At 44.1% G+C, this 27,746-nt stretch overlaps 1 protein-coding gene across 1 annotated transcript; it reads right to left on the bottom strand.

Moving 5' to 3' along the window:
• Positions 1-1,156: 1,156 nt before the first annotated feature.
• Positions 1,157-21,052, bottom strand: LOC144933229 (solute carrier family 22 member 3-like). Its single transcript, XM_078857897.1, has 11 exons — positions 20,582-21,052; positions 20,090-20,193; positions 17,390-17,544; positions 15,268-15,436; positions 14,739-14,856; positions 7,557-7,666; positions 6,061-6,275; positions 4,440-4,548; positions 2,489-2,601; positions 1,901-2,000; positions 1,157-1,525 (listed from the first exon to the last, which is right to left on the bottom strand). Exons 1-11 carry the CDS (start codon positions 21,050-21,052, stop codon positions 1,423-1,425), a joined length of 1,767 nt encoding a protein of 588 aa, XP_078714023.1. The 3' UTR covers positions 1,157-1,422.
• Positions 21,053-27,746: the final 6,694 nt, after the last annotated feature.

Here is a 27,746-nt window from a genome sequence, read left to right as displayed (position 1 = left end):
GATATATGCACGATATACAACCGCACACACAAAGCACTTCGTTTATCCAAATCAAACACACCAAGGTAAGCTGGTTGTCAAACGCCCCCTTCAGTTATATTCATTACTAAAGTGTGTCCCTCCTTTCCACTACCATAAAACAAAAATAGAAACCATTTTTATTTTACCAGCAAAGGCCCACTGAGCAATATAGCTTTTTTCAGAAGCGACCTGGCCACAAATGATAGCTCAACGAAGTTGATTATCACTCTATAAAAGGCGTGTTTCTAAATGTGGAGGGAAACATCGGAGGACCCGAAGAAAAATATATGGGACCACTGGGAGAACATGCAAAATCCAATATACAGCAGGGGTCAGGGTCGGGATCAACTTCACGACCTCCTGCATACCATGAGAGGTTGTTAACATCTCGCCACCATAGCACCCTATCAGCGCAAGGCATAGTCTCACACTTGGGGCCCTGAGTCGCCACGCTCAGTACACATTATGATAAGGATCCACTTCGCAAAACCGTGAGTGATGGCGATTACTTGAGGACGCCTTCATCAATGAGTTGATTGTTCACGGCTGATGATCATATGATGTCTCTGCTGGGTCGGTAATGTCACCGCCTCGGCAGAAATGGTGAGGCGAGAGTGAGACACCTCGAGGCCATGGCACGAGAGACTTGTCCTCCTACCCCAAACCAAGCACAGCCTCTCAGTGTGGCACGAGTAGAGGCAAATCCTTCCCAGTGTTTGTGAATTATATCGAACTACTAAAGTTTCAACAGCCTTTGGTTATTCTATCATTATTCACGGTGCCACTTAAAATGACCCACCCTGTCTGAGTTTTCCCATATTCTTTTTTTGTGTCAATACACCAATCAAGTCAATGAATTTCACCGTATTTCTCACATATTTCGGTATTGTGGTTGTATTCTTCTTTCTGTGATATATCTCAGTTTTTGTTGTACCTTGGAGGTGGCAACCACGTGCCACCACCCTGCTGTAATACGCTCAGGGGACTTGCAGTGCCATGCACAACTCAGTTGTGAGCTCACACCAGACAAGGGCCGCTTAGACCAACCACCTGCAGATGACGCAATGGGTTTTTTATTCCCGCCTCCCACACATATAACGTAGATGGAGGGGTTAAAGATTCATTCAAACTCCCGTGTATACTTCACACTGTATATTAATCCCATTTACATGATATCAATGTGTAAGTAACTCTCTATGTTGACTGTTACACCAGAGTAACCAAATTAATACAAAGTTATCAGTTCAGCATTTGATTTTCACAGTTTATGCATTAACTTCAACTACTGGGAACAGAAATTATACAAATAATCACAAAAATACAAATCAGTGTAAACTAATGATAACATTCATCTTCGCGTTTTCAGACAGCTGTTTCGCACAGGGTCCTTTCACCCGACGCTTATATACACTCGAGTTCCATGTTGTTGCTCGCTGCCTTCCCAAGTGAATATATCACATCTCTGTGCGGGTTCGACCTGCTTGCCCGCTTTGCCTTTTGAATCCTGTACGACATCATACAAACACAATCGCCGCGGAGAAAAAAGACAGTATTGACATTGAAGGCAGGTTGGCGAGAAGGTTGATTTTTTCACTCTCCGTGATGACATTTTGCACATTTTGTGGTCTTATATACTTGATATATCAATTGTTTGCATATCTACAAATACATTTGTAGCATACCACATTTTTTTAAAGAATAGATTTGTAATATATGCACTTCATTTTCTAAAGCACAATCGACACTTCCATAACGCGTTGCATTACAGCGATTTTTAATAAATACTTGCATACAACTGTTGACATCAAAGTACTAAGATGTTCTGCAATATGAAATAACATTTAAAATGTTATCCACAAAACACGCTCTAGATACGTACTTTCCGATGTTCTCCGCATCTTGAATGGTTTCAGGCAAAGGCAGGCCTTTTGTTTCTGGCAGAAGCAGAATTAAAAATCCTTCAGCAATCGCTAGAATCCCTGTAAACACACAGGCGTAAGTGTGTGCACGCTTAAAGGGCATTTGCAATTACAAGTTGGCAGCATGCTGGACACTGTTACAGTACATGCCATTTACTGGACTTTAGAAGGATCGTGATTACTTTTTGGTTATGTCGGTAAAGTCACGTAGAAATAAAATAAAATGAATAACAGAATACGACGTTTCGATTGCAACACAAGCACCATCATCAGGTGTGAATGAATGCAAGCTCGGAGAGAGACACATTTCCAGAGAGAGACAAACACAGACACGGAGAGAAACACATACACAGAAAGAGACACAGAGAGAGAGAGACAAACACACAGAGAGACACTCTTTTGCATAAAGAATAGATAACAGACTTTCATATCTGTTTGTGTTGTCCACAATTTGCAAATGTAATGGATTTTTGGCTCTAGCAAGACATTTGCGTGTACAGTATATGTGTGCAAATGCACCAATGTGTCTGTGTGTGTACAATTCATACCAAATATTATGAGTGGAAGATGCTTCCAGATGTTGTACAGTCGGTAGAGGAGAAACGGCGCAGCTATCCCACCAATGCCAGACAGTGATGAGCATATAGACACGGCAAAATTCCTGCACAAAACAGCAGAGAAACAACATTTTCTGGCGAGTTCACAATTAGTCTGATCGTAGTCATCGTGCATGGTCCATGAAAGATGCTCCCTTCAATGTGAGCATATAAAAATAACACTAAACCAAACGAAATTAAACATCTTCTGATGTGACAATTATGAATGGCTTATTTTATATGAGTTTGTCTTGTAAAATCTACTGATAGGTTTGCTATGGTGACACAGGATAATGCATTTGCAGAGGAGTAGTGGGAGGAAGTGAGGGTATCGGCAGGAAAGAACTGAATTACTTCATAGGGTGACGTCGTGTTACTTATAAGGGAGGGGTACTTAAGGGGGACCCCTGGCCGAGGGGAGCAGTCGTTGTGGGGGAGCCGAGAGAACAGAGGCCTGAAGAGTAGGCCTAGGCCTAGGAAAGAGTAGGCTTAGTGGGGAGTTAGGTGAGGATAGGCCGAGGAGTTACGCAGGTACTGGGACGGTCCACGGGAAGGACCGAGTGTAGAAGTAGCTACCTCTGGTGAAGCCCGGTGATTCTGTACGTAGTGTAATAGTTAATCAACTGGCAGTAGCCCTTACACAGAATCTCGTCTCCGTGTGAGTTTACACCGCAACACGTTTATTAAAATCATTATTATTTCACTTGTTTACCCAGGAAAGCCTCACTAAGCCTCATGACTCTTAATCGTGAGGGTCCTGCCAAGAATTTGCAGTAGACAGCTATTATTGCTGCTGTGTTAGATTCCCAATTGACTAATTTGAAGGAAATTTTTTTTATTTGGAAATTTGGACCATGCCGCTGGAAAACAATGAATGCCCTGCTCTGGCGAATAAACGTCACAGGATCTTCAACGTCCACGGTAATACACACAATCGCATTATTAACCAGGGCGGGCGCTGTATTCGAACCGTGAACCTCTGCCACAAGTGGCGAATGCGCCACTACTGGGCTATCGATGCCCCACTACTTTCTAATCGAGCCACCTTACTACCATCTTCTCAATGGGTGATCGGATATTATGAAAGCGATGGCGCTGTATCTTACAGAGGAGACCAAAGAGTTGCACTATTTTTAAAATATTCCTTCAGGACCCTGTACATAAATTCGAAGCTTTCGTGACTGCAGGAATTACTCTTTGGTTCTTTCGGTAAAGTCACATAGAAAATAAAATAATAATAGAATACGACGTTTCGATTGCAACACAAGCAACCATCATCAGGTAAGAATGAATGATAAAACACAGACACGGGAACAGCATAGGCAGACAAACATGCAGAGAGAGACACACACAAAGACACACTGAGCGAGACACACTCGTGACTTTACCGAATGAACCAAAGAGTAGTGACCCTGTACATACCTGTACTTGTTCCCTGCAATACTGATATTTGTGTATTTGTTTTTTTTTGCGATGCTCGCGCACCATAAATCTACCTTATAAAATAGCCAGGCAACTGGATAAATGGGATCATCCGTGGAACAAATCTAATGAACTCAAACTCTATTTAAATATTGAATACACGTATAATTGATATTGGTGGGAGACATGTAGAGGCTTTGAGATAAAAATGTAGTGGGCTTTTTTTCTTCGCTAATTTCCCCCTATTATTTTGGTCGGGCATGCATGCATGTATATTTAACTTCTTTTACACCATATGTAACCACCCGCGCGAATCAGAGGTGTGGGGGAAGGACAACAAACTAAACACAAAAAGCAGTTCTAAATAAATGAGTTTTCAACCTCGATGTTTTTTTTAAATTCTGCCTGCGTAATGCGCTCCACCAACCACCAGCTCGCTATCATCCCCTTGATCACCGTGTTCTCCCAAGCGTCCGCTCACCTGAGGAACGTGGGGTACAGCTCGTTGCTGAGCAGACACACCATCTGGTAGGCCATCGTCATGCAGAGGCGGGCCAGCATGACCAGTGCCACATACAGCCACTCCATCTCTAAAATGGTGAGTGAGTGTGCGCCAGTGTGGGGAGTATAATGGTTAGCGCACTGCACTATGAACCCGGTAACCCGAGTTTGATTCCCACTCATGGCCAATACCAGTGGCGATTACCTTAGGCTTAACAGGTCCTATGCTTCTCCGAAATCGCCTCGGACTCAAATGAATACCTGGTGCGATGTGTAAACATTGGCACGAGGGAGACAAAGGCGGGCGAGCGTGGTGCCGGCCACCCACCTTCTGGCCTTCATAGGTGCTCACTAACAGTACTTGCCCCAATAGTCTGTTAAGTGCTATACGGGGGATCATTGTCTCATGTAAATAAGGAGTTATTGTGTGGTTGTTATCAATCACACGGTAGAGTGATATTAATTCCCTTGCCTCGTATACGGGTGGTCGTGCATTCGATCGCTACCCTGTATATTTGGAGTTTGCATGTTCTGCCTGCGATCACGTGGATTTTAATCTGATCGTCCGGGTTTTCTCTCTACATTTCGAAACATGCGTTTATAGTATTTGGCTGCTATAAATGTCCACATGGTAAGCCACTTCGTTGAGCTATCATTTGTGATAGCCAGGTCGCTTCCGAAAAATAACTAAATAGCTCAGTGGGCCTTAGCTGGTAAAATTTAAAAAATCTTAGTTTACAGCAAAACCCAACCACTCCCCCTGCTGGACACCACGATTATTACTGCAGGACGAAAAAAGCACAGATTTGGCTTTGGTATGGATTTGGACAACAGTTGGAGCTGGTGTCCATAGCAGGGGTGCAGCAGCCAGGTCATATCTCATTTTACTTGATAGAACGAAATGTAAGACATTCTTCTATTGCTACTACCATGGTAACTGTTACCATGAACTTTCACTCATGTACTCCTCCACCCAGTTTCCCAGACTGACTGTGTCGTCCCATCCCTCGCTGTGTTCAACCACCACGCCACCAGTCACGACACTTCCCAGGTCACGACAATTCCCTCGCTGCTTCTTTCCCCGCACTGCTCAACTTTGGAATTTTGTCCTCGCCTCTTTTCCCTCAAGTTCTCATCACCTTGCTTAATTGACGGAATCTATTAACTCCTATCTGTTACACCTTCAAAAGTGCTGTTTGTTGCTGTCCTCTTGGTATTGCGGGCCTCTGCTCAGCAACCAGTGACGATATGTTTAACTGCTTCGCCTGGTATACAGGATGTCGTCGGCTCGAACCCGACCCTGACGCCTGCTTTATATTTGGATTTTGCATGTTCTCCCCGTGGTCATGTGGATTTTTCTCCGGGTCCTACGGTGTTTCTGTCCACATTTTTATAATCAACATCACGCGTTTAGAGTAGTTGGCTGCTATACGTTTCCACATGATAAGCCACGTTGTTGAGCTATCACTTGTGGCCAGGTCGCTTCTGAAAAATAGTTAGATAGCTAAAGTGGGCCTTACCTGGTCAAATAAAAATAGTTTAGTTTTAGTGAATATATATTATTAAATCTAGTTCAATATTCATCGACTGGAGCTGCATACCGACGGGCACCAGAGTGGACGCGAGGCAGAAGAGGCCCGAGAGGATGGGCCCCACGGACATGAGGGGCAGCCGTCCGATGCGGTCCACGAGGGCAATCGCCAACAGGGCTCCGGGGATCTCAGCCACGCCACCCAGCAGAAACGCCACGTACAGGTTACCTCCCAGGTTCCCCGTGCTCAGCGCCAGCCCCTGATACACCACGGCTACCACGAACCTGCAAGCAACACGCACAAGCGATTGCACTGCTCAGTGGCGTACATATACAGCAAATGTAATCGCGGTTGGCATGGAACCCGGTGGAAGGAACGAAAAGGTGGAGGGGGGGCCTAGCCAGTCCAATTTCCCCCCTCTTCATATGTAAACTATTTAAACTATTCTATTTTACCAGGTAAAGCCCAAATTACTATTAGCTCTTTTTCAGAGGCGATCTGGCCACACGTGATAGCTCATCGAAGTGACTTATACTGTATTATAATATGTATGAATTTGTAGTGGCAGACTAATAATCTAAACGCTTGCTTCTAAATGTGGAGGGAAAAACCGGAGGACCCGGAGTTAAAATCCGCATGACCACGAGGCAGAACATGCAGAGATAGTTATTATGACGTTGCCTCTGATTAACACGGTTGGCTTATGTATGATGCGAAACAAGTTCAACATACATACATAAAACTATTTTATTTTACCAGCTAAGGCCCACTTAGCTATATAGCTCTTATTCATAAGTGGCCTAGCCACAAATTATAGCTCAACGAAGTGGCTTATCATGTGGAAATGTATGGCAGCCAAATACATGAAACGCATGTTTCTCAATATGGTGGGCAAAACTGGAGGACCCGGAAATAAAATATATGCACCCACAGGGGGAGAACACGCAAACTCTAAATATAGACGCATCCTCAGGGTTGGGATCGAACTCACAAACTCCTGCGCATGAGCCCGGCCAGCCTGTGGGCTTTTATGCAGCTGTGCCGCCTGCACACTGAGCAAGCTACATCACTGGCACTACTCTTACACATGACCATCACATGTTAACTCCACATTTAGATCAGAGCTTCATTTCTCATGGTATATTTCTACGCGCCCCCCTCCCCCCCAACTCCCAAGCCCTTAGAGCTAAGCCCTAGACAGTTCCAGCTGAAACTAAGCACAGCTGAAAAGACATTATGAGAAGATAGCTGTCTTTTTCCTATTCTGGCAATGCACATTGTGTAAATATTGGAAACTTGGACCAGATCTTTTCAGTCCCACGAAGCAAAACAATGCGTGCACTTGTGCAAGCCATAATGTGTTTTTTTAATATACACTTACTAAACACAGGCCAAAAAGCTCAACACGTTAAACAGCTAGCAACAAACAGGACTATCAAAGTTGATAACAACATATTTCTTGAATTGGGCAAGGTTATACGAGATTGTAAAGAGAGACGATGTTTGTATTAACGTACTACTGATGTAGTGCACATTGATGTGTTGATATGTTGCACGTCACCCACCAGTAGAACATGAGCACCAGGGTGTATTTGCGAATCTTTGGGGACCTCAGCAGGTCCATAAGAGATGGGCTGGGGGACTTCATGTCAGCTGCTGTTATCGCCTGAAAACCCTAAAACAGTTAGGGATGCAAAGTACAATCACCATATTAATCCCACACATTAGAGATTGTATTGATAATCTTAACACAGGTAGGTGTACGCCCCACCTAAGGATCGTAACCTTATCATGGTGGTGGGGTTTGTGTGTTCCAATGACCTTCAGAGCTATGTCGCCTGGAGTCTTATACGCCTGGTAGGATCTCCCTTGGCGAACAGGTCTGGGGGGAGGTTCCAGACAAATAACGGTTCAAAAAAGCCCCTCATGAATGGTACAAAAAATACAAAGATCAAAGAACCTCGCTTAGACAAGGTACACCGGGACACTCCCCTGGATCCAGGCCTGGGGGTGGTGTTCTCCGGTAGGTGTCAGGTGGTTGGGTGACCTTCGTAACCCGGTCAGGCCCAGCCCGAAATGTCTATGTGGCACCATCCTGTGAGCCCACCATCCGCAGGACGAAGGGTGAGGGGCGGGTGCGATGCCAGTATGGCAGGGAGAGGGATGGTCTCAGACGGACTGGACCTTGGCGATGGACACGAGCTATTGGGACATGGAATGTCACGTCACTGGGGGGAAAGGAGCCAGAGCTGGTAGAGGAGCTGGAAAGGTACCGACTAGATATAGTCAGTCGGTCTCACCTCCACACACAGCATTGGCACTGGAACCAAACTTCTCGATCGAGGGTGGTCTCCTTTTCCAGAGTAACCCCTGGTGAGAGGTCCCGGGCAGGTGTGGGGATACTCAGTTTTCATTTTTCAGTTTCATTGATTCGGTATAGCTCTGTGAGCCATGCGGCTCTTGACTCGGGTGCAACCGCAACAAACAAAAACACGAACAAAGAACATCTTAAAGTGACTACACACAACAGAAAAATCCAGGAAAAAACAGCAAAATCTTCCAGAAAAAACACCATATTTCAACGCTATGTGAAAAAATCCCAGTGGGATGCAAGTCAAACAATAACAACCATAATACAATTTAGATTAAAGTTATCAGGCTAACTCTGTACTTCAACAAACAAACATGGCTAAATCAAACGTTTTCAAAATCACCAAAATAAAGCTTTCAAAGCAATATAATAGTGATCATAGGAACTGTGACTCAAATATAACAGTAAACGATATACATAACATGTATGACCAAACTTTGCAGCCATAGCTGGCAGCATGAGTCACTCCATAACAGCAGGAGTATCAGTAGGAGTATCAAAAATGTTCAATGCACCTTTAAAGACCAGCACACTATAATCAAAACTCAAGCTCAGACTTTGCAGCGGTCATCTGTAGCGATGCATTTGATTTCAGGCCACTCTGAATAGCAGTGGCAGCTAGGGGTGTACAACTCCTCTAGAGCAGTTTTGAGTGAAGATCTCATAGGTAGTGATCCAAGTTGCAGTTTATTGGCGATAGCATTCCAGACCCTGGGGGTATCAATAGCAAAGGCCCTTCCTCCAGTATTTGTACGGCAATAAGGAATGTGAATCTGGTAAATGAGCGAAGACCTTAGGTCACATTTGTTCTTCGAAACAGTGAGGAGATCCAGCAGGTAGTCTGCTGATTTTTTTTGTAAGTACATCGTGAATAAATAAGATCTGATGCACAAGCCGTCGATCATTAAGAGATGTTAAGTTTGACCCAATGTAGAGATCACAGTGGTGGGTCCTATATGGGCAGTTCAATGCAAATCTTAAGGCCGAGTGATACATTGAGTCACGTTTCTTCAGTATAGTACTGGGGGCTGATTTATATACGATGTCACAGTAATCAAGTAGAGGCAGTATGGTAGCTTTTATCAATTCCAAACGGAACACAGCGGGGAAGCAGTGCTTGTCGATACAGAAAACAAATGATTAATTTTGTCTTCTTACCAATATAATCAATGTGATCTTGAAAATTCAGTTTTGATCAAAGATGACCTTAAGATACTCTTGACTTGCTCTATTATAATTATTTAAGGAATGTAATTGGGGGAAAATAACTTCCTGCTTTAGTCCTGGTGAGAAGCATAGCATCTTGGTTTTGGAGGTATTTCAGGACAAGTTTAAGAGCAACTAGCTGATGTTGTAGTTTGTTGAAATCACCCTGGAGCTTAGCAATCACGTCATGCAGAGAGTGGCCAGCAGTAATCAGTATCGTGTCATTTGCAAAAAGATTTACCCTGGAATGATCCAGGTCAGTGCTCAAGTCATTGACATAAAGAGAGAACAAGAGGGGGCGAGGATGGAACCCTGTGGAATCTCTTTTGTTATATTAACACTGTTTGACCTCCAACCATCTATGAATACAGTTTGGGTGTGAGAAGAGAGGTAATTTTTTTAACCATTCCACTGTGTGTTTGGAGAAACGGAGGCAACTTCGTTTACTAAGCAGGGTGTTGTGGTCGACTTTATTAAAGGCTTTGGACAAGTCAAGAAAACGACTGGCGCAGTACTGCAATTATCAAGGCTACTGTAAATGTGATTTAGAGAGTCTACTGCAGCAGATGTGGTGCTGTATTTTTTTCGGAACCCAGATTAATTTCGATGTAAGAGATTGTTGTCGGACAGGAAACTGCTAATTTGGTAGTTCAATAATTTTTCAAAATTTTTCATCAACGAGGACAAAATTGAGATAGGTCGGTCGTTATTTGGATCATCTTTGTGAAGTGGACGAACATAGGGATGTTTCCATTCTAGAGGTACTGATGCTTCTTTGATGGACAGGTTGAAAATATGGGCTATAGGTTTGTATATTAGCTGACCAACAGTTAGCAGAGCAACGACAGGAATACTATCCACTCCGGTAGAGGAGGACCCTTTGAGGACAGTTGTTTCAGAACATTACTTTCGTGGATAGGCTGGAAACAAAATTCGTTTAATGTTTGGACAGGGGTGTAAGAAATTGTATGAGCAGGGGTGACTCCCAATACATTATCAAAAATGTCACCAGCATCAGAAAATTTAAGGTTAAAGTTGTCATCGACTATTTTTTGGTGCTCTGAAAAATAGTCCCCATTTGGGTTAAGTGCAATGGGAAGATAATCTGTGTTAGATGCCTTTTCGATACATTTGACTGTTTTCCAGAAGATCCTGGCGTTGCCATGTAATTCCAGGAGAGTGGAGGAAACATAAGCATTTTTTGCATGCCGTATTTTTTTGACGCATCTATTCCTTAAAATCCCGTATTCTAGCCAGTCATTGACCAAATTACTTTTCTGAGCACATGCCCAAGTCTTGTTCCTAGTTTTCATGAGATTAGTAATCAAAGGATAAAACCATGGTTGGCAGTTGCCTTTAATTTTAAATCTAACCAACGTAGCATGTTTGTTAAGAATTTGGAGAAACGTGTACCTGAAGGTCCCCCAAGCCGTAGTCAGGTTGGGGATATCGCAGACTTTGTCAATATTCGAGTGAAGCACATCATTATTAAATGCCTGTATGCTGAAGTACCTCATGGAGTGCTTATCAACCAATTTAGGGGGGGCTTTGGGTCTGGCTGATGATCTCTCCCCAAATATGAAGGAGTGATCACTAAGGTTATTACCCAGAACACCAGTAAGTGGGAAATTGTGAGGGGCATTATTCAACAGGACGTCAAGCAGAGATGACTGTCCCTGATGTTTTTAGGTTGGGTCTTGTGGGGACGTTTATTAATTGAAATAGGTTAAATTCATCTGCAAAATTTGTGGCCACCCATTACAATTATTTCTCCTTTAGGGAGGCCCCTAACAAGCTCCCTCAGTGCAGTCCCAGCTTGAACATCCTTACCACTACGTGGTCTATAGCAGCACACTACCAATATCTGTTAACAAGGAATGAGCTGGTGAACATGCACTAGTACTACACACATATATGGCAATTCCACCTCCTTTAGACCCTAGGTCAAGCCGAAAAAGGTTGTAGTTGTCAATCGTAATCTGCAAGTCATTGACGGCCGGAGTGAGAAATGTTTTTGTAATGTCCGGGTCCAGATTTGCTACTTCTAGTTTTAGTTGACTTAATTTAATCACAAGCCCTCTGATGTTGATATGTAGAACATCAACACCTTTTCTTCCAGAAAAATCTATAGAATTATATGAGTTCTTTACATTTGGGCCAGGGTGAAGCTCAATACCTCCCAGAAATAAGAAAAATAGATTTAATAGTTTGCACAGGTATTTTCTGTGAAAGGATGAAGAGTGGCGAACCTTAGACGAATAGCAGAGCTCACAGATGGCGACATTTCTAAGAGCAGAATGAAGTTAGGAAGGAGTGCTGGTGAAGTAATGGGACAGAGATAGGTTTAAAAGGATACAATGATGGAGTGTAGAAGTGGCTATAAGCTGTTTCACTAGGATGTGTTGTGGTAAATGGAGCATCAAGTACGGACGAGAAATAACGAGGGTTGCCGGTGGTAGAGTTGAGTATGGCACTAGATATGACCGGGAGGGACAGCAGTCGGATACACAGCAGAACTTCCATCTTTAAAATAACAAAGGTACACAACAGTTAAACACACAAGTGAAAAACGTACAGGTAGGCCGAGCGCGAGAAAATGTCTTGCCAAACACTCGTCGCACATGTACGGCTTCTACGCTAGCGTGGATGTGACCTAACACTTCACTCTTTTTTTTCTCAATGAACATATTAGCGAACAGGGCAATAACCTGATCAAGCAGGTGAAGGGTAAAAACCTCAAGGAGCTGGTCAAGACGGTCGAGAGCTTCCTACAGAAGCTTCGGCTCCTTGCTGATGAGGAGCATTTCTGAGCAAACCAGGGATCAGCAGCTCAGGCAGACCCAAGGAGCAGCAGCTTAGGCAGGCCCAGTGAGTAGCAGGCCCAGTGAGTAGCAGGCCCAGTGAGTAGCAGGCCCAGTGAGTAGCAGGCCCAGTGAGTAGCAGGCCCAGTGAGTAGCAGGCCCAGTGAGTAGCAGGCCCAGTGAGTAGCAGGCCCAGTGAGTAGCAGGCCCAGTGAGTAGCAGGCCCAGTGAGTAGCAGGCCCAGTGAGTAGCAGTCCCAGTGAGTAGCAGCTCACAAGCCCCTGGCTGGGTGCTGTTCAGTTGGAGTTTGTCAAAGTGAATGAGAGGGTCGCCTCAATGAGACTTCGGGTCTCAGAAAAGAAAACTTATGCAGTTCAGAGTATTCGACCTTCTTGGAGACTGTGGGTGCAGTGCTCGACAGAGTGCGGCCTACCAACTCTATAGTCTTACTGGGCGACTTCAATGCTCACGTGGGAAATGATTGAGATAGCTGGAGAGGCATGATTGGGAGGAATGGCCCCCCTGATCTGAACCCGAATGGCGAGATGTTTTTGGAATTCTGCACTAGTCAATGAATGTCAATGACAAACACCATGTTCGAACACAGGGATACTCATAAGTGTACTTTGTACCAGAGCACCTTGGGCTGTATCATTGGACCTAAGGCGTATGTTCTGGACATTCTAGATTTGAAGGTTTCGTGACTGCAAGGATCCATACTCTTTGGTTCTTTCGGTAAAGTCACGTAGGTGAAAAAATAATAATAGAAATAATCAAATTAAATCAGGACGTTTCAGAAGCAACACAAGCTTCCGTCATCAGGTGCGACAACCACAGTAAAAAACAAAAAAATACTGTAGTAGGCAAAGAGAGCTGTTTGTGACAAGCGATTATATAAGGTAAGAGGGGGGAGGAACCAGAGAGAAGAGATGTAGGGGGCGGGCGGTGTGGAATAGGATTGTTCTCTCCAGGTGAGGGGGGAACAGCTGCCCTTAGTGGAGGAATTTAAGTACCTCAGGGTCTCTTTCATGAGTGATGGCAAGTGGGAGCGGGAGATGATCTTGCGGATCGGTGCGGCGTCCACAATGTTGCGGGCACTGTACCGTTCCGTAGTAGTAACGATTTTGAACAAAGCTCTTGGTTTACAGGTTGATCTACATTCCCACCCTCACCTATGGTCATGAGCTTTGGGTAATGACCGTAAGGATGAGATCGCGGGTACAAGGGGCTGAAATGAGGATTCTCTGTAGGGTTGCCAAGCTCACTCTCCATGATCGGATGAGAAGCTCAATAATCTGGGAGACCCTCAGAGTAGAGCCACTGCTCTTTCGGATCGAGAAGAGCCAGTTGAGGTAGTTCGGGCACCTGGTAAGGATGCCGCCCAATAGACTCCGCCTTGAAAACTACCGGGCACGTCTCCCTGGGCGAAGACCACAGGGCCAGCCCAGGACACGCTGGCGGGACTACGTCGCTCGGTTGGCCTGGGAACGCCTGGGAATTCCCCAGGAAGAGCGAGAGTATAGACCGCCCTACTCAACATGCTGCTGCCACGAACCTCACCAGGACAAGCAGATTGACAAACGAATGAACAAACGAAAATTAGATGTCCACGATACAATTATCATATTAGTGTAATCCAGTGACGTGCAGTGAGGTCAATGGCTGGGGAAGCACTGGCTAGTGTCAGAGCCAGATTCACACACTGAGGGGGGCGTGGCCTCACGGAGGGGGCATGGCCTCACTGAGGGGGGCGTGTCCTCACTGAGGGGGGTTAGACACGTCCCCCTCAGTGAGGCAGTGGTGATAACTGCCTCCCCTGGTGCTTTTTAATTGCAGTTTCATGACAAGACCAGCGAGCCTAAATATCTTTATACACATACGTGAAATAGGTTACCTGGAGTATGGAAGGCGAGGACATGAAATGAAGGGGTCTACAAACATTACATTGGTGATATACTGAGATAGTAACAGGCACGCACTCAGTTACTGAGGGGTTGCGCAATCAGAGGGGAGGCTGAGCTCGTCGCTGCCTCACCTCTCGTCTCTTCCTGTATTTGCAGCGGAGCTCCGCAAATTTGGCGATTTTGACTATAAAAATTATTGGAATCGTACAGAAATTATATTTATAACACAGATCAGTGGAAAAATATTAATATTTATTGTACTTTATTATTTATTTTTTGTACTTTTCGTAACAGCTATTTTCATTGGAGTATGACAGCTGAGGATCTGGCTCCCCTGCCTCCCCTGACCGCACGTCCCTGGTGTAATCCCATCCTCACCAGACGTGAATGATAGATAATTATAGCCAGTGAAAATATTACTTAGCTGGGGTTGGGGTGGAGGCGGAAATAATTTGTGGGGCGCACCTTTTGGAAGGAGCTGGACAGAACTCGCCTGTTGCCTCGTGCAATTTTCTCAAAAGCGGCCACCACTTCTTTCTTACGATTCCGCGAGAGCAGCCAGCGCGGAGATTCAGGCAGCAACCTGCAGTCGTGAACAAGACAATAAGTTAGTACACACAGAGTAATGGCAGCCTTCATTCCTTACATATATACATTTGTTAAAACAAACATTATTCAACATTGCATAGTACAAATGTCCTCGTCGATATTGGTTTCTTCTTACCTCATGGCTTTTTCACTTGTATCAAGAGATGCTTTACTCTCATGGGCTTTGCACACAGCGTGGTGGTCACCCATTAAACAAAAATAATAAAGGTTAGCACTACGGCTCCTACGTATATGCTCCCCACCTTCACCAACCCGCACTGGCCAGCGTGGTGAAGTATGGTCAAATAAACTACCATGACCTGCATGATGTGGGGCTGGACCTCAACGAACAGTGGTTTGGCAGAGCGCTGAACACACTCATCACATCAGAAGCACCTTCACTTACCAGTAGTAGGTAATGAAGATGGCGTTAGGTAATGTGAACGCAAGTTGCAGGTAGCGCCACGTGCGTAGGTAGTAAGCGATGCCAGGCGTTATGATGACTCCGAAGCTGAAGAACATCTGCAGCACCATGTGCACCACTTTGCGCTGGCTGGAGCCCACAAACTCGGTCACTGCGCGCAGAAAAAATATGGGAAGGCGGTTAAAGGCAGACACAAATACGCATAGCCAGCATTTACTGACCCGTGGCTTATGTGTTCGATAGTCCCATTCACAGTCACGTTCATTACAGCAGGTTTAATCGGCCACATTTCGCCAGCTGATAGATAGGCCTGCTGACCGTAAAGTATTCATAGTGAGAAACCCCTACATTTCAGTGAGAGAATCTGAATATTCACTTTGGAATTAATGTTCAAATGCTGATGAATCACTGACCATAGCAAGTCCATCATCTGACAATATGCATCACCCAAGGCTATTGAAGACTGCCTCTACAAACACCAATATATTTCTTGAAATCCTGCTATTATTTAGATGAACCTATTGTTTTACCTGTTAACCTTTATCCGTGTACGTGCACACAGGTCACATTTTGTATTTAATCCTCACTATTTAAAACTGAACGACGGCATAATTTGCTGGATTCGTAGAGTAACTGGCACCCAGTCGTGAGATTATAAGTTGAAATTAGGGCCATGGCAAGCTGTGCCCATCATCTCTCTCCAAGGTCGGTTAAACGAGAGGGCGTTAGTGGAGCACCTTCTTTGTGGTAAGGCAACAAGACGGTCTGATTCTTGGCAAAAGAACATGGAACTTCCACCACTGGATCAGACTACTACATGGGAAGGGACTCTGCCCACAGATTTTCGCAACGATGCTGACATTTTTCATTTGAAGCCACCGCAGATAAATTCCAGTTGTTACTTCATACCATGCAATCCATTGCTCTGAGGCAGAACTCGGTGAGCGTTCTATGCAAATATTCTCTGGCAAGGGACACCAACTGGATTCTTTTTTACTATTTCGCACGTCATTCTTTGCCACTGTTTTGCTTTTAAGATGCACAGCGGCTGCATGGTTTTCCTTGACAAAAGATTCCCAGAAATATATTACATTATACCAAGTTTTAACGCTATAAAATAAGTAAATACTGAGTACTCCTCACCAGAGATGACCGGCGGAGATTGCTTTATTTTTCGAGATGGGAGTTAGGGTACCCAACATTGCGATGTTGTAAACACAGAGATGGGAGTTAGGGTACCCAACATTGCGATGTTTGTAAACACAGAGATGTTTGTAAACAAAGAGATGTAAACACAGAGATGTAAACACAGATGCCGGACCGTCCGCTAGGGGGCGCTGTGGGTCGTCACCACACCTCGGCGTTTTCTTTTTTTTCAAAAATTCATAACGACGTTGCAGTGAATGGATGCATTTTTTAAATCGAATTACGTTCCCAAATTCGTTGGCGACGGGAATTGTAGCAGCGTAAACATAGGACTGCATATATCCAGTTGGAGTCCACCTCGCAAGTGGCTGATTTGCACGATAGGTCACAATCTATTTCACTTCAATGACAAAATCCGATTTAAATAGGCTGCTGAAATGGCCTAAACATATAGAGACAATAAGTGTGGGGCTTCACTTGATGAATACAGTATCTCGCAGGAAAAATGCGTTGTTCATTTGTCAATGATTGCAGCTTTTGAAATTATTTTACAGAATTGAACTTCCAAACAGTTTAATTTATGATAAATGAGCGTATGTGCACTTAAGAATGTTCATATAAAACAATGAATATCAAAAATCCTTACTTATTTTACCTTTGATAATTGCCCTGTTGTCCAATTCCAACGTGCAATAAGTACAGTGAGTTGATAGTGTCAGCCCGGTTACCAATGATTGCACAAAGGAACAACATTCCGTTTGGTTCTGCGCTCAAATTGGCTAAATTCCAGCACTCACAAGTCTAAATATTGCTTTGTCCATGTGGAGCACAAGGCAAACATAGCACCTGCCTACAAGTCTGCCAAGAACGGGCGACTTTGTACAATGGCTTTTGTTGTTGTTGTTGTTGTTGCTGCGAGTAATTGATGCAATTTTGGAAAGTCCAGACAATAGTGTACCAATCACAAAGCCGGTCGTCCAGCTGCCCATGTTGAATATCCCCTGTAGGGTGCGCAGGGCGACGAACGTGGCGTAGTTGGGCGCGAGGGACACCAGCACCCCGGACACGGTCTGCAGCACGATGGAGATCAGGAAGCTCCAGCGACGTCCGAACCTGGCGGTCATTTGGACGCACACAAAGATCCCCCGTGTAGCCTTAACAGACTGTTGGGGCAAGTGCTGTTAGCGAGCACCTCTGAAGGCCGGCACAAGAGGGTGGGTGGCCAAATACCACGCCCAGCCACCTTAAATGTCTCCCCAGTGACGATGTTTACACACCGCATCAGGTACTCACTTGAGGCTGAGTTGACCTAGGGGAGGCTCAGAACCGGTTCAGATAATCGTCACTGGTGTTGGCCGTGAGTGGGAATCGAACCGGGGTCGTCAGGTTTGTAGCGCAGCGTGCTAACCGTTACACTACCGCCCCCCCCACACACACACACAACGGCAAACATATCGCCCAACACTGATGGCAAATCTTGTGCCATTGGCCTTTGACGTATGTATTTGTGTATGTGTAATGACAGGATGACACCTGTCAACCTGTAGGGGTAATTACGGTTATAGCTGCATTGCATAATGCCTTATTATGAAGGGGCGTATCTGGGATAAAGGTCAAGGGCAGAGTCAGTCGAGAAGCTCCGGGAACCAACCCGAAGGTTCCGGAAAGGGGGCGTGGCCAGAGGTGGACCTTGGCTATGCCGGGCAGATGTAAGGGGGACCGAACCAGAGGTTCGGGGTTGTTAGTGTGGGGTCCAGGTCCTGGTTGCGTCGCTGCTCGTCGTCATCTATTCGACCACGTGGCTGTTCTTCTGCAAGACCAGCTCCGTCGTTGCCGCTGTGCTCGTCGACCAGCCAGCGTAGCGCAGGACGAAGATGGGCTGCGTGTTTGGACAGCCTCGGTGTAGCCGCATTCTGAAGGGTATCGCTCTGTGTGCCCTTAATAAATAAGAAGCCTTCTACTAGACGTGTGTCGGAAGTCGCTCATTACATATGTATGCTGGGTCCAATTCTGTTCTCATTATATTTCAACAATTTTGGACTAAACGTAAATCACTCAAAATTAAATGGACTTGTGGATGACTTTGTCATGCTCGTATCGGGTATATCTCCAAACGAAGTCAAACAGAATCTCCAACACGATGACGATTTAATTCAATATCAATTGTCACTACTAAAATTACTCCTAAATCCTAAAAAAAACTAAGTTCTTCTTCAAAAAAGATCCAGTTTAATTCTCTTCACCTATTACGAATATGAGAAACATAATTAAACAAACAGGGTGCTTCAAATACTTGGGTGTACTAAATGATTCAACACTTACATTCCAACTCCATATTTATCACATTTCCAAGAAAATATAATCAGAAGTAGGGCTTTTATACAGAAACAAAAATAGTTTCCCATTCAAATACGCCTTAAAATTCTTGAAACTACCATTCTTCCACTCTTTGACGACTGTGCTTACAGATCAGCTACTAATGAATCACTAAACAGACTAAACCAACTTCATCATTCTGCTCTTCGATTTGCAATGGATGATGCTTTTACCATACAGGACCCACCATTGTGGCCTCTACTTAAATCCAATCTGAAATCACTTTATCCAAGAAGAAATCCAAATTGGGCCCTGTTCATCCATAACATCCTTATTGACAAATATGTGCTTTACATAGCTAATTCATTTACCCCAATGTCAAATCTAAGAAATCTAAGACGTCCATCTAATTGCCTTTTAACTATCCCAAGAGCAAGAATTGGAATAGATGACGAAGCATTTGCCGTTGCAGCACCAACGTTTTGGAAGAACCTTATTTCTTCCCTTAAAATAATAAATCTTCGGAAAAAAATATTCGGAAGCAGAGAGTAGTGCTGGATACAGCCACATTAGCGTGATCTGTAAATGTAATTGTTAGCAATGTATCGATCTTCAGTTTAAATGGCCAATTTTATTGAGGGACTGAGTGTGTGTTGTCTTGGTTTCGTCTGGGACTGTTTTTGCTGTTGTTTTACTGTTTTTCTCAAGTTTGGGAATTGTTTATGCGATTTTTACTTATATACTTTGTTTATTTAAGGGGGCACCACGGTGGTGTGAAGTTATCTTCCTTGCCTGATATACAGGAGGTCGTGGGTTCTATCCCGACCGTGACGCCTGCTGTATATTTGGAGTTTGCGTGTCTCTCTCGAGGTGGTCGCGTGGATTTCTTCTCTGGGTCCTCCGGTTTTCTCCTCCACATTTAGAAACATGCATGGAGATTATTTAGATTATTTTGCTGCCATAAATGTCCACATGATAAGCCACTTTGTTGCGCTATCATTTATGGCCAGGTTGCTTCTGAAAAATAAGTTAATACCTCAGTGGGCTTTATCTGATATGATAAATATAGTTTAGTTTTATTTGTATATTTTAAGTGATTTGTTTACCTTTCCAAAACTTTGCACTCCTATCGTATTTTTTTACTGTTTGTTGTTGTAGCGTTCTAACCTGCCCCTACTAGAAATTTGTGGAAAAGTGCTTTATAGCTCATCGGATTCCTTGAGTATTAATACATATTCTGATTCTGATGTTTCGCATCGAACTTAGTCAACCGTGGTAATTGGAGGCGATGTGGTCATTATAACTATCTCTGAGAGTGAACTGAAGTTCGTGACATGGGCACCTGTCAGAGATGTAGCCCATGATGATGGCTCCAAGCAAAAAGCCCAGGTTTAGGAGGGCCTGGGCGAAATCGAGAAGCCAAGCATTCTCACAAACGAGCCCGAACTGCAAGACAGCACAAGCAAAGTACAAGACGTCAGCACACACACACAGCACAAGACGTCAGCACACAAACAGCAATACATCAATTGAAACAGATGTACAAGAAAAATATGCATGTATGTATGTAGAACTTTTTTCGCACCGTACGTAGCCAACCGTGTTAATCTGAGGTGCGGGGTAGGACAACGTCCAAGATATATACTTAAGAATATTATCCTAACTGTAAAATATAACTGCTCCAATATTCATATACTGAAAAAGATTATCCTAACCGTGAAATATAACTCCTCCTATATTCATAAATACGTTTTTGTTTGTTACAAAAACCGTCAATGCAATGTTTTAATATTGAAGCACGCGAGCTACAATCGCTCTAATTCGTGGACTTCACCTCCGTGACGATCGTCGACTCTGCGTCCTCACGGTTAAATTCCCAGCCGTGGTCACAGGGCACGAGGTGGTCGGACAGGGACGCGTTGGGTGGCCACCCGGCTCTGACCCCCAGCGCGGGCGGCTGGCACGAAGAGGAAGAGGAGGAATTCAAGATTGCAGCCCACGATGTCAGGTTGAGCCGCTTGCAGCGGAGGTCCCATCCGAACCCATGGGCAGCGGCAGCAGCGGCGGCGGCGCGCGTCTCGCTCCAGTTGCCGCGCGCGGCTGCCGGGCTGACGCCGCAGTGGGGGGTGGCCGCTTGCCGCGTCTCTGGCGGGTCCTTGCATCGGTGGCGGGGCACTTGCCCCAGGAAGAGTACGCCGAGGTACTGGAATGAGAAGACGGTGCAGGGCAAGCAGAGCATGACGAAGACGCGCTTCTGATAGGGGCCAAACTCCCCGACGTCCCTGAGCAGGGCGTCAAAACTCATCTCGCTCTCACGGCTCGATTGAATATAATCCACTTCGGACGAGTTGAGAAAGTAATTACTGCTGAGCTGTTTTACGAGTTTTCTCGAAGGAGACTTTTGCTCAAATTCATGCTGTATTAAGTTATGGATAATAATACGCTAATACAAAACAATCCCCAGTGCAGTGTGTTTGTGTTCCGCTTTTTCAGAAACTAATCGAATAGATGTCGCATCTATGAGAGAGCAGTATTTTAAGCAAGCTGTGACTAATTCGACGACTTAAAATGATTAGTTTTTTTATGTTAAATTAACTTGTGTAGGCTGATGAATGTTGCCTCGGAAAGTGTAAGTTCACGCAATCGTCAAATATGTCACCGATGAAGGCTTTGAAAGTGCATTATACATTAATAATTGAAGTGCATGTAATTATTGCAAGGATTTATAAATCACAATGGAACACTGGGGATAACTTCTATAAAAAAACACGAATGGACATTTTAACACCCACGTTAATTTACAGCTCTAAAAGATATTTTTTTGGCCACAAGTGTTATTGCAGACCGCTGAGAGGTGCTGCAAAGAATGGGTGCACATTCTGTGTGGGGAATGTGTGACCAGTTAAGCCAAGTCAGCCAAAGGCTACGATGGCAACCGCATACCAAGAGCAGCCACAGTGCTTTTGGGTGTTGCCGTTCGTCGTTGATGACATCAACTCCCAATGTTGCATAATAGTTTGACAACTGCGTAGGGCCTGCCATTTGAACGATTTCCCATCTCTTCGCACTCCCCTCTCAATTTTCACAACTTTTGCATTAATTCTATGCTCGGGTATGGCGTTAGATGCCCAATGTCTGATAGCCACCAAAGTCAGCCGATCGGTAGATTGCGTGCGGTGGGGGTAAATTGTTGATACTCGCAGCGTCACAGAGTTGTCCAGAATGCCCTCGAGAGCCTCGAGTAGCTCTATAGAGATCATTCTGTCAGCAATGGTGGCGAAAAAGCAGTGGTGTGAGCAATCAGCCCTCATCACCTTTATACGTATGAATGTTGAACTTCTTTTGCACCGCACGTAGCCAACCGTGCTAATCAGAGGTGCGGGAGGACTACAAACTAAATACTAAAATAAGTTCAAGGAATTAGTTATAAATCGAGATTTTTTTTTAAGTGCATAGCTTCAGTGGCTTCCTAATATCGGACGGAAGAGCGTTCCAGACGGCCGCAAAAGTGCATCCGAAAGCACGCGATGCTGTGACCGTCTTTGATGGCCAGCCAAAAGCCGCCACCACCGACAGGGAAGGTTTTTGGATGGGACGAGTTGGGCTTTTTGAAACCACTTGAGCGCTTTGGCAAGCTGCTCTGAAAGAGGGAGACCCGGGGCAAGTGTGATGAGAGGGGGCGGTTGGGGTTGTGCGGTGATGGTGGCTGGAACCATGGAGTTGGGTCACATTTGGGCCAAGCCTGATGAGAAACCTAACAAGATATTCTTAGAGTTGTACAGCATCGTTTAAGACAATAACGTACAGTGAAAGTGCCTCCGTTGTGGACATAACCGTAGTGACATTTGTCAACGTTTGAAACACGACACCAAATCCAATGTGCCGTTAATGGTGACCGAATATTAGTAGTTTTCTTGTTGCCGATGAGAGGTTTTATTAAGAGAGAATGAAATGTCAATTACCACGTTGTTATTAAAGATTGGGCGATGCACGTGCGACGTAAACCGATCAATGCCCATAATGCTGACAAAAATGTGCTTCGTGTACAAAGTGTCTTTGTGCAGTGCGTTGTCGCCACAGGTAGGCGCACTGCAGTAATGAATCGCATGGGCTGACGGGGACGCATCTTTCAAGGTGTGCGATTGAATGCATAGCGAACGGTGCCGAGGCTGCCGGGATTTGAGAGTTGCTTGCCGTATGGTGACGGAACTCTGAAAGGCCACATTCATCGTCGTACAGAACCGCTCGATTGCAACAAGTTGCCAGGGCCTGCAGCTCCCCCCACCAAACATAATCCATAGGAGAGACTAATAGCTCATAGAGCAGAGCAGATTAGCAGGGAACACGAGAACCTACATGGTTGGTTGATTTTAGGCTAACAATGCTTCGTCTTTGAGTTGTGTTGCAAGAATAAAAATGGTTGTGGAAATAAATGATACAAGCATTTCACGCAAGGCAAGCAAATCGCTAAGGAATGTTGTTTCGTAAAGCGGTGAATAATTAAAGGAATTGGGGGGGGCATACACAAAGATGGATCATTTACACCGGAGATAAAACATTTGCAAATAATGGAGGTTTGTCAGCTTGAATCTTGGCCGGGGCATTGCAGACTTTGCAGTTGTAATGAAGTTGACGATTGGTGGGATTAAAATATATTTTTAACAAAGCTTCTACACCCCAATGCAATTTAGATGTGCATGACTGTGACCACGATGCAAGATACTCGAGTTGACGATGGAGATGGGCTCTCGCATCTTTGCCCCAGGTTTCAGTCAGAAATTAGAGCGTGAAGGCATTTGAGGAAGGAATAGTAGGCCGCTGTCGGTAGCCTAAAAGAGGCCTAGAAATAGGGTTTCGTTCCACCAAGTGGGGCACTACCTACTTTTTTATATTTAACATCAGAAATATATAGAGATTCCTTAGGAAAAAGTTATCCGCACACAACCTTGCAGTTTTTGAGAAAAATGATGCTAAAATTGCCCATTTTGAAAAAAAGGGAAACCATAGGGAATTTTGCACTTTCAAACCTGTTTAGCATATAAACCCAAAAATGCAGAATTACCACTTGAAGTACAAAATAAACCAGTTTGAAATGTGTGATATACCTGAAGATGCTATCTATGCACAGTAAACATGATAAGATTATCAAGAAAACTTCTACTGTAGCATTAACATCCCAATTACTTATCATTATGTTGTTCCAATTCAAAGGTAATATTTGAGGTAAAATCTGAATAACAAATAGAATTAAGCCAAAATATAATATATAAAAAAACCACTTTTCAAAATAACACATTTAATGGTAAATTGTCAATTCGCATACACGAGCAGTAACTGCACTACATGTACATATTCACAGGAATGATTATTGTAAACAAGATTTAATTGTGATTGATTTATATTAAATATATATGTCCTATATTAATTTTATTATCATATACAGATCACTAAATATCAAGATCACTGTCGTCACTATCAGATTCACATGAAACAATATCCTCAGTTAATCTCACATTGTCACAATGAACACATTTACATAGGTGAGTGCAGGCCAGGCCAGCCTTGTGGCATGAGCACCTTCCACCTGGACAAGTACCAGACTTACACCCACAGTGGAGTGACCCCAACATCTGTTGAGGAGCTGGATCTTTAGTCATCCATGATATGATGAGATCACCATCCTTGACAATCCATCCAAAGCCGTCTGGACTGGGAGCATTTATAAAAGGATCCAATGCTCTCCTGTGGATTGCAGCTTGGTAGTTAGCACGCTTGAAGTGCTCTGTAAGTGCATCTTTTGTTGGAGGTAATGCCTGTTCGGAAGAGGCCTGGACACAGAACCTATTGTATCTGGCCAAATTAACATCTGATACCTTTTCTCCATACAGCTCACACACAAAACGTTCTATGGTCACAAATGTGGTGCTGTCCATTTCAAATTGCCTCCCAAGAGCAACAAATGCACTGATGTACTCTGCATTTCCAGACAGTATATTTAGTGGTTTCTCTTTTCCTTTCCCATAAAAGGAACTAGTTGAGTCACAGCCAGTGAATGTGTGTAGTCCTATCAGTGCCTCTGTTAGTGAAGGACCCAAAGCAGAACCAATAGCCTGGAGATCTAACATTCTTTGCCTGTCTTTTGTTCCTGTCAGAAAGTACATCTTTGCTGAGGGAAGCTTAGCCATTATTGAAAGTGAAATGATAGCAACATCAGTGTCAGGACTCTGGATGATTATCTTATTATAAAGTTCACTCCAGGCATGTTTTGCATGAAGTAGGAGCCTCGTGTCAGCTTCTTCATGGTCACAAGTCAAAGATTTTACCTCTTTGACAGACATAATGCCATCTTTAAGAGTGAGTTGATGACATACATTTCTGTGTGCCAGCTGCTTGTAAAGGCACAGTTCTCCATGTCTCAAAGAGAAAGTCTGTCAAGGCTTCTTTATTTTCACCACTGGCTAGAAACTTGGTCCACTGACTTGGAGTCTTCTGCTTGATGCTGTATATTTGCAGTAATTGTTGTCCAGCAACAGCACGTCTTGATCGTTCAGCATTTTTTATGCTCACTGCCGGGTAGCGATCAATGTCAAAATCGACCCTTGGACAACTGAACTTTCTACCCATCTTAATCATAAGTTGAAGAAGATCATCAGCAAGCTCACCGAATGTGTCTGGTATATTCTTGAGACTCCTGATCAATGCCATGCCATCTATCAGTAGGGCACCATTATCACCAAGTCTTGTTCACATGACAGTCCTTGTTCTTTGATTCTAAACAAGCTAGAAGAACAGCCTTATTTGTTTTGGCTAATGAACCATCAGTGCTTGCTAGCGGGGATGAGATATTGCCAAGTGAATGTCAGAATCTCTTTTAAGTTTACAGACCGGGATTGACTTATCACTAACAGTCGTGCAAAGAGTCTCCTGTCATTTTTTAGAATGACTTGATTTCCATCTTTTGTCTTGGATGATTTCTTCATTTGATCCCCAAACGTAGTGAGCTTCAAGGACTTTATTGGAGAGAAGAAGTCTGTTTTTGATGACTGGACTCGATTTTGGATGACATTTTTCAGAGCTGTTTCACCTTTATCACAAGCACTTTGTATGTCATCTCTGACAGTCTTTGTAGCAACAACACCAGAGCTAATACATACAAGATCTTCACGAGGCAGGAAGGAATTGATCAAAGACTCAACCGCTGAAACCAAAGATATAACAGCAGCATTGTCTTTTGCAATTCTTGTTGCATCCAACTCTTTATGACCCCTCTCTTCATGTTGCATTCCAGCCATCATTTCACACTGCCTTGTGATTGCAGAACGTTCAGGATGAGACAGTATCCATCGCTGGACGGCACCTCTGTTCAATGTTATCCCAGTTATGCCGCCTTTGGTCTTTGAATCACGGTTGCAGGTTTGTTCTATTGCTTGGTCACAAGCTAGGGATGAGAACCTGCTAGCATCCTTATGCTGTACTGTCCAGTTTCCTTTTGCAGTAACTTCTTCATAGCAGTGTGGATGAGTCTTTGGAAGATTGATCATCTCGACCCAATATGCTGATAGGTACCTTGCATAATTTTGGTGGTCATATGCAATATACCATGCCAGCACTGTTGCTAAGTGAAGGCTCCAGTCAGTCTCTGGTTGCTCTTATGAAACTCAGTAACAGTTGAACCATTTCAATGTATGAGCTCCAAAGTCCAAAGGTGGGATTAACAGAGTTCATCTCATGTACATATCTATCATAGCAGGAGAGCATATCTGATAATATGTCAGACACTGAGTTAGATGAAAATCCTGCCTCAGACTTGTACTCTCGTACTAGATCTTCCATGGCTGATATGTAACAAGTGTGCTGTTGCTCAGGGACTGAAGAAATGACCTCAACCGCAAGATATGCATTGCCTCAAATAGGAGTTTGTGTGCACGAATGCTACGGTTGTAGTGATGTCCACTAATGACTCCATTTATTGAACCAACAGCTACCACATTTAATTCAATCAGCATATCCTGTAGTCCGGCTTCTTTGAAACGTTTGCCTATCACTGCCACAAAGGACATGGCTGTGTGGAACTCACCTAGTCTTGGGATGATACGCTGCATCGAGTTTGATCGCCGCTATCAGATGAAGCTGCGCTGCTTACGTCCTCCATGTTTACATGTGCGTAGTGATATTGGCCCGATTTTGGCTCTGACCTACTTACATTTTCGATGCTGATTGGTTGAAAATCTAGCTCAGTTTTATGTCTCAATACACAGTCAATATAGTGCGCCAATAAATTACACTTTTCTCATTAACTGCAGGATAATGCGTGGAGAACTTTTTGCTTGGATACCTTTAATTAACGTTGAACATATTGAGCAAAAGAAAAAGTAGTGCCCCGTTTGTCGGAACGAAACTGAACGATACAGCTCACGTACAGCGGCCTATAGGTTTCATCCAGGGGTCTAAGGCCATCAATAGATTGATGGCGAACAGGTTTTTATGGAGTACTGTATACGAACCCCTTTAAAATATTAAAGGTTATCAATGCTCAGGCAGGTGGGACCGTGGGAGACAGGAGCATATCATTCTGGACTCCTTCTGGTCTTTAGATACTTCTGCATGCCTGATGTTAGAAACTTTGCAGCAGCATAGGGTTACAAGTGGCTTTAAAGCTCAGAATCTGGCAAGAGTTGCAGATTTAACTAGGCGGAAGAGGTTGCTCCGAATGAGAAATGCGTGACAGTTGGGTGCAGGTTAGAGAGCCATTGAGTGGCACCCAGGGGATGTGACCAGAGACTTAAAAAGTTAAAATGAGGAAGGATTAAGACAATTTAAACAATTGAATGATTATCATGGATCTTACACCATGTGACATCGTCGTATCGCTGGGGCATGAGCAGATCTTGGAGGTCAACCGAAAGCTCCAGCAGAAGCGATGGCAAGGTATAGTGGCATAAGCAGGCACAGCTGTTATTGTACAATCATATGCTGTAAAAATAGAACAAGCTAAAAGC

The sequence above is a fragment of the Lampetra fluviatilis genome, chromosome 7 (assembly GCF_964198595.1).
Source record: "Lampetra fluviatilis chromosome 7, kcLamFluv1.1, whole genome shotgun sequence".
Taxonomy (NCBI): Eukaryota; Metazoa; Chordata; class Hyperoartia; order Petromyzontiformes; family Petromyzontidae; genus Lampetra; species Lampetra fluviatilis.
The sequence above is the reverse complement of the archived record's forward strand: the minus strand, read 5'-3'. Positions and strand labels throughout refer to the sequence as shown.

What these genes read in the sequence shown, in the direction of transcription:
- LOC144933229 (XM_078857897.1), bottom strand. Translation starts at nt 21,052, where the DNA reads ATGAGTTTTGACGCCCTGCTCAGGGACGTCGGGGAGTTTGGCCCCTAT. An exon ending in GTCCACTCTGGTGCCCGTCG is followed by an intron (nt 4,549 to 6,060) that starts GTATGCAGCTCC and finishes TCACCATTTTAG; the next exon opens with AGATGGAGTGGCTGTATGTG. An exon ending in GATGCGGAGAACATCGGAAA is followed by an intron (nt 1,526 to 1,900) that starts GTACGTATCTAG and finishes GATGTCGTACAG; the next exon opens with GATTCAAAAGGCAAAGCGGG.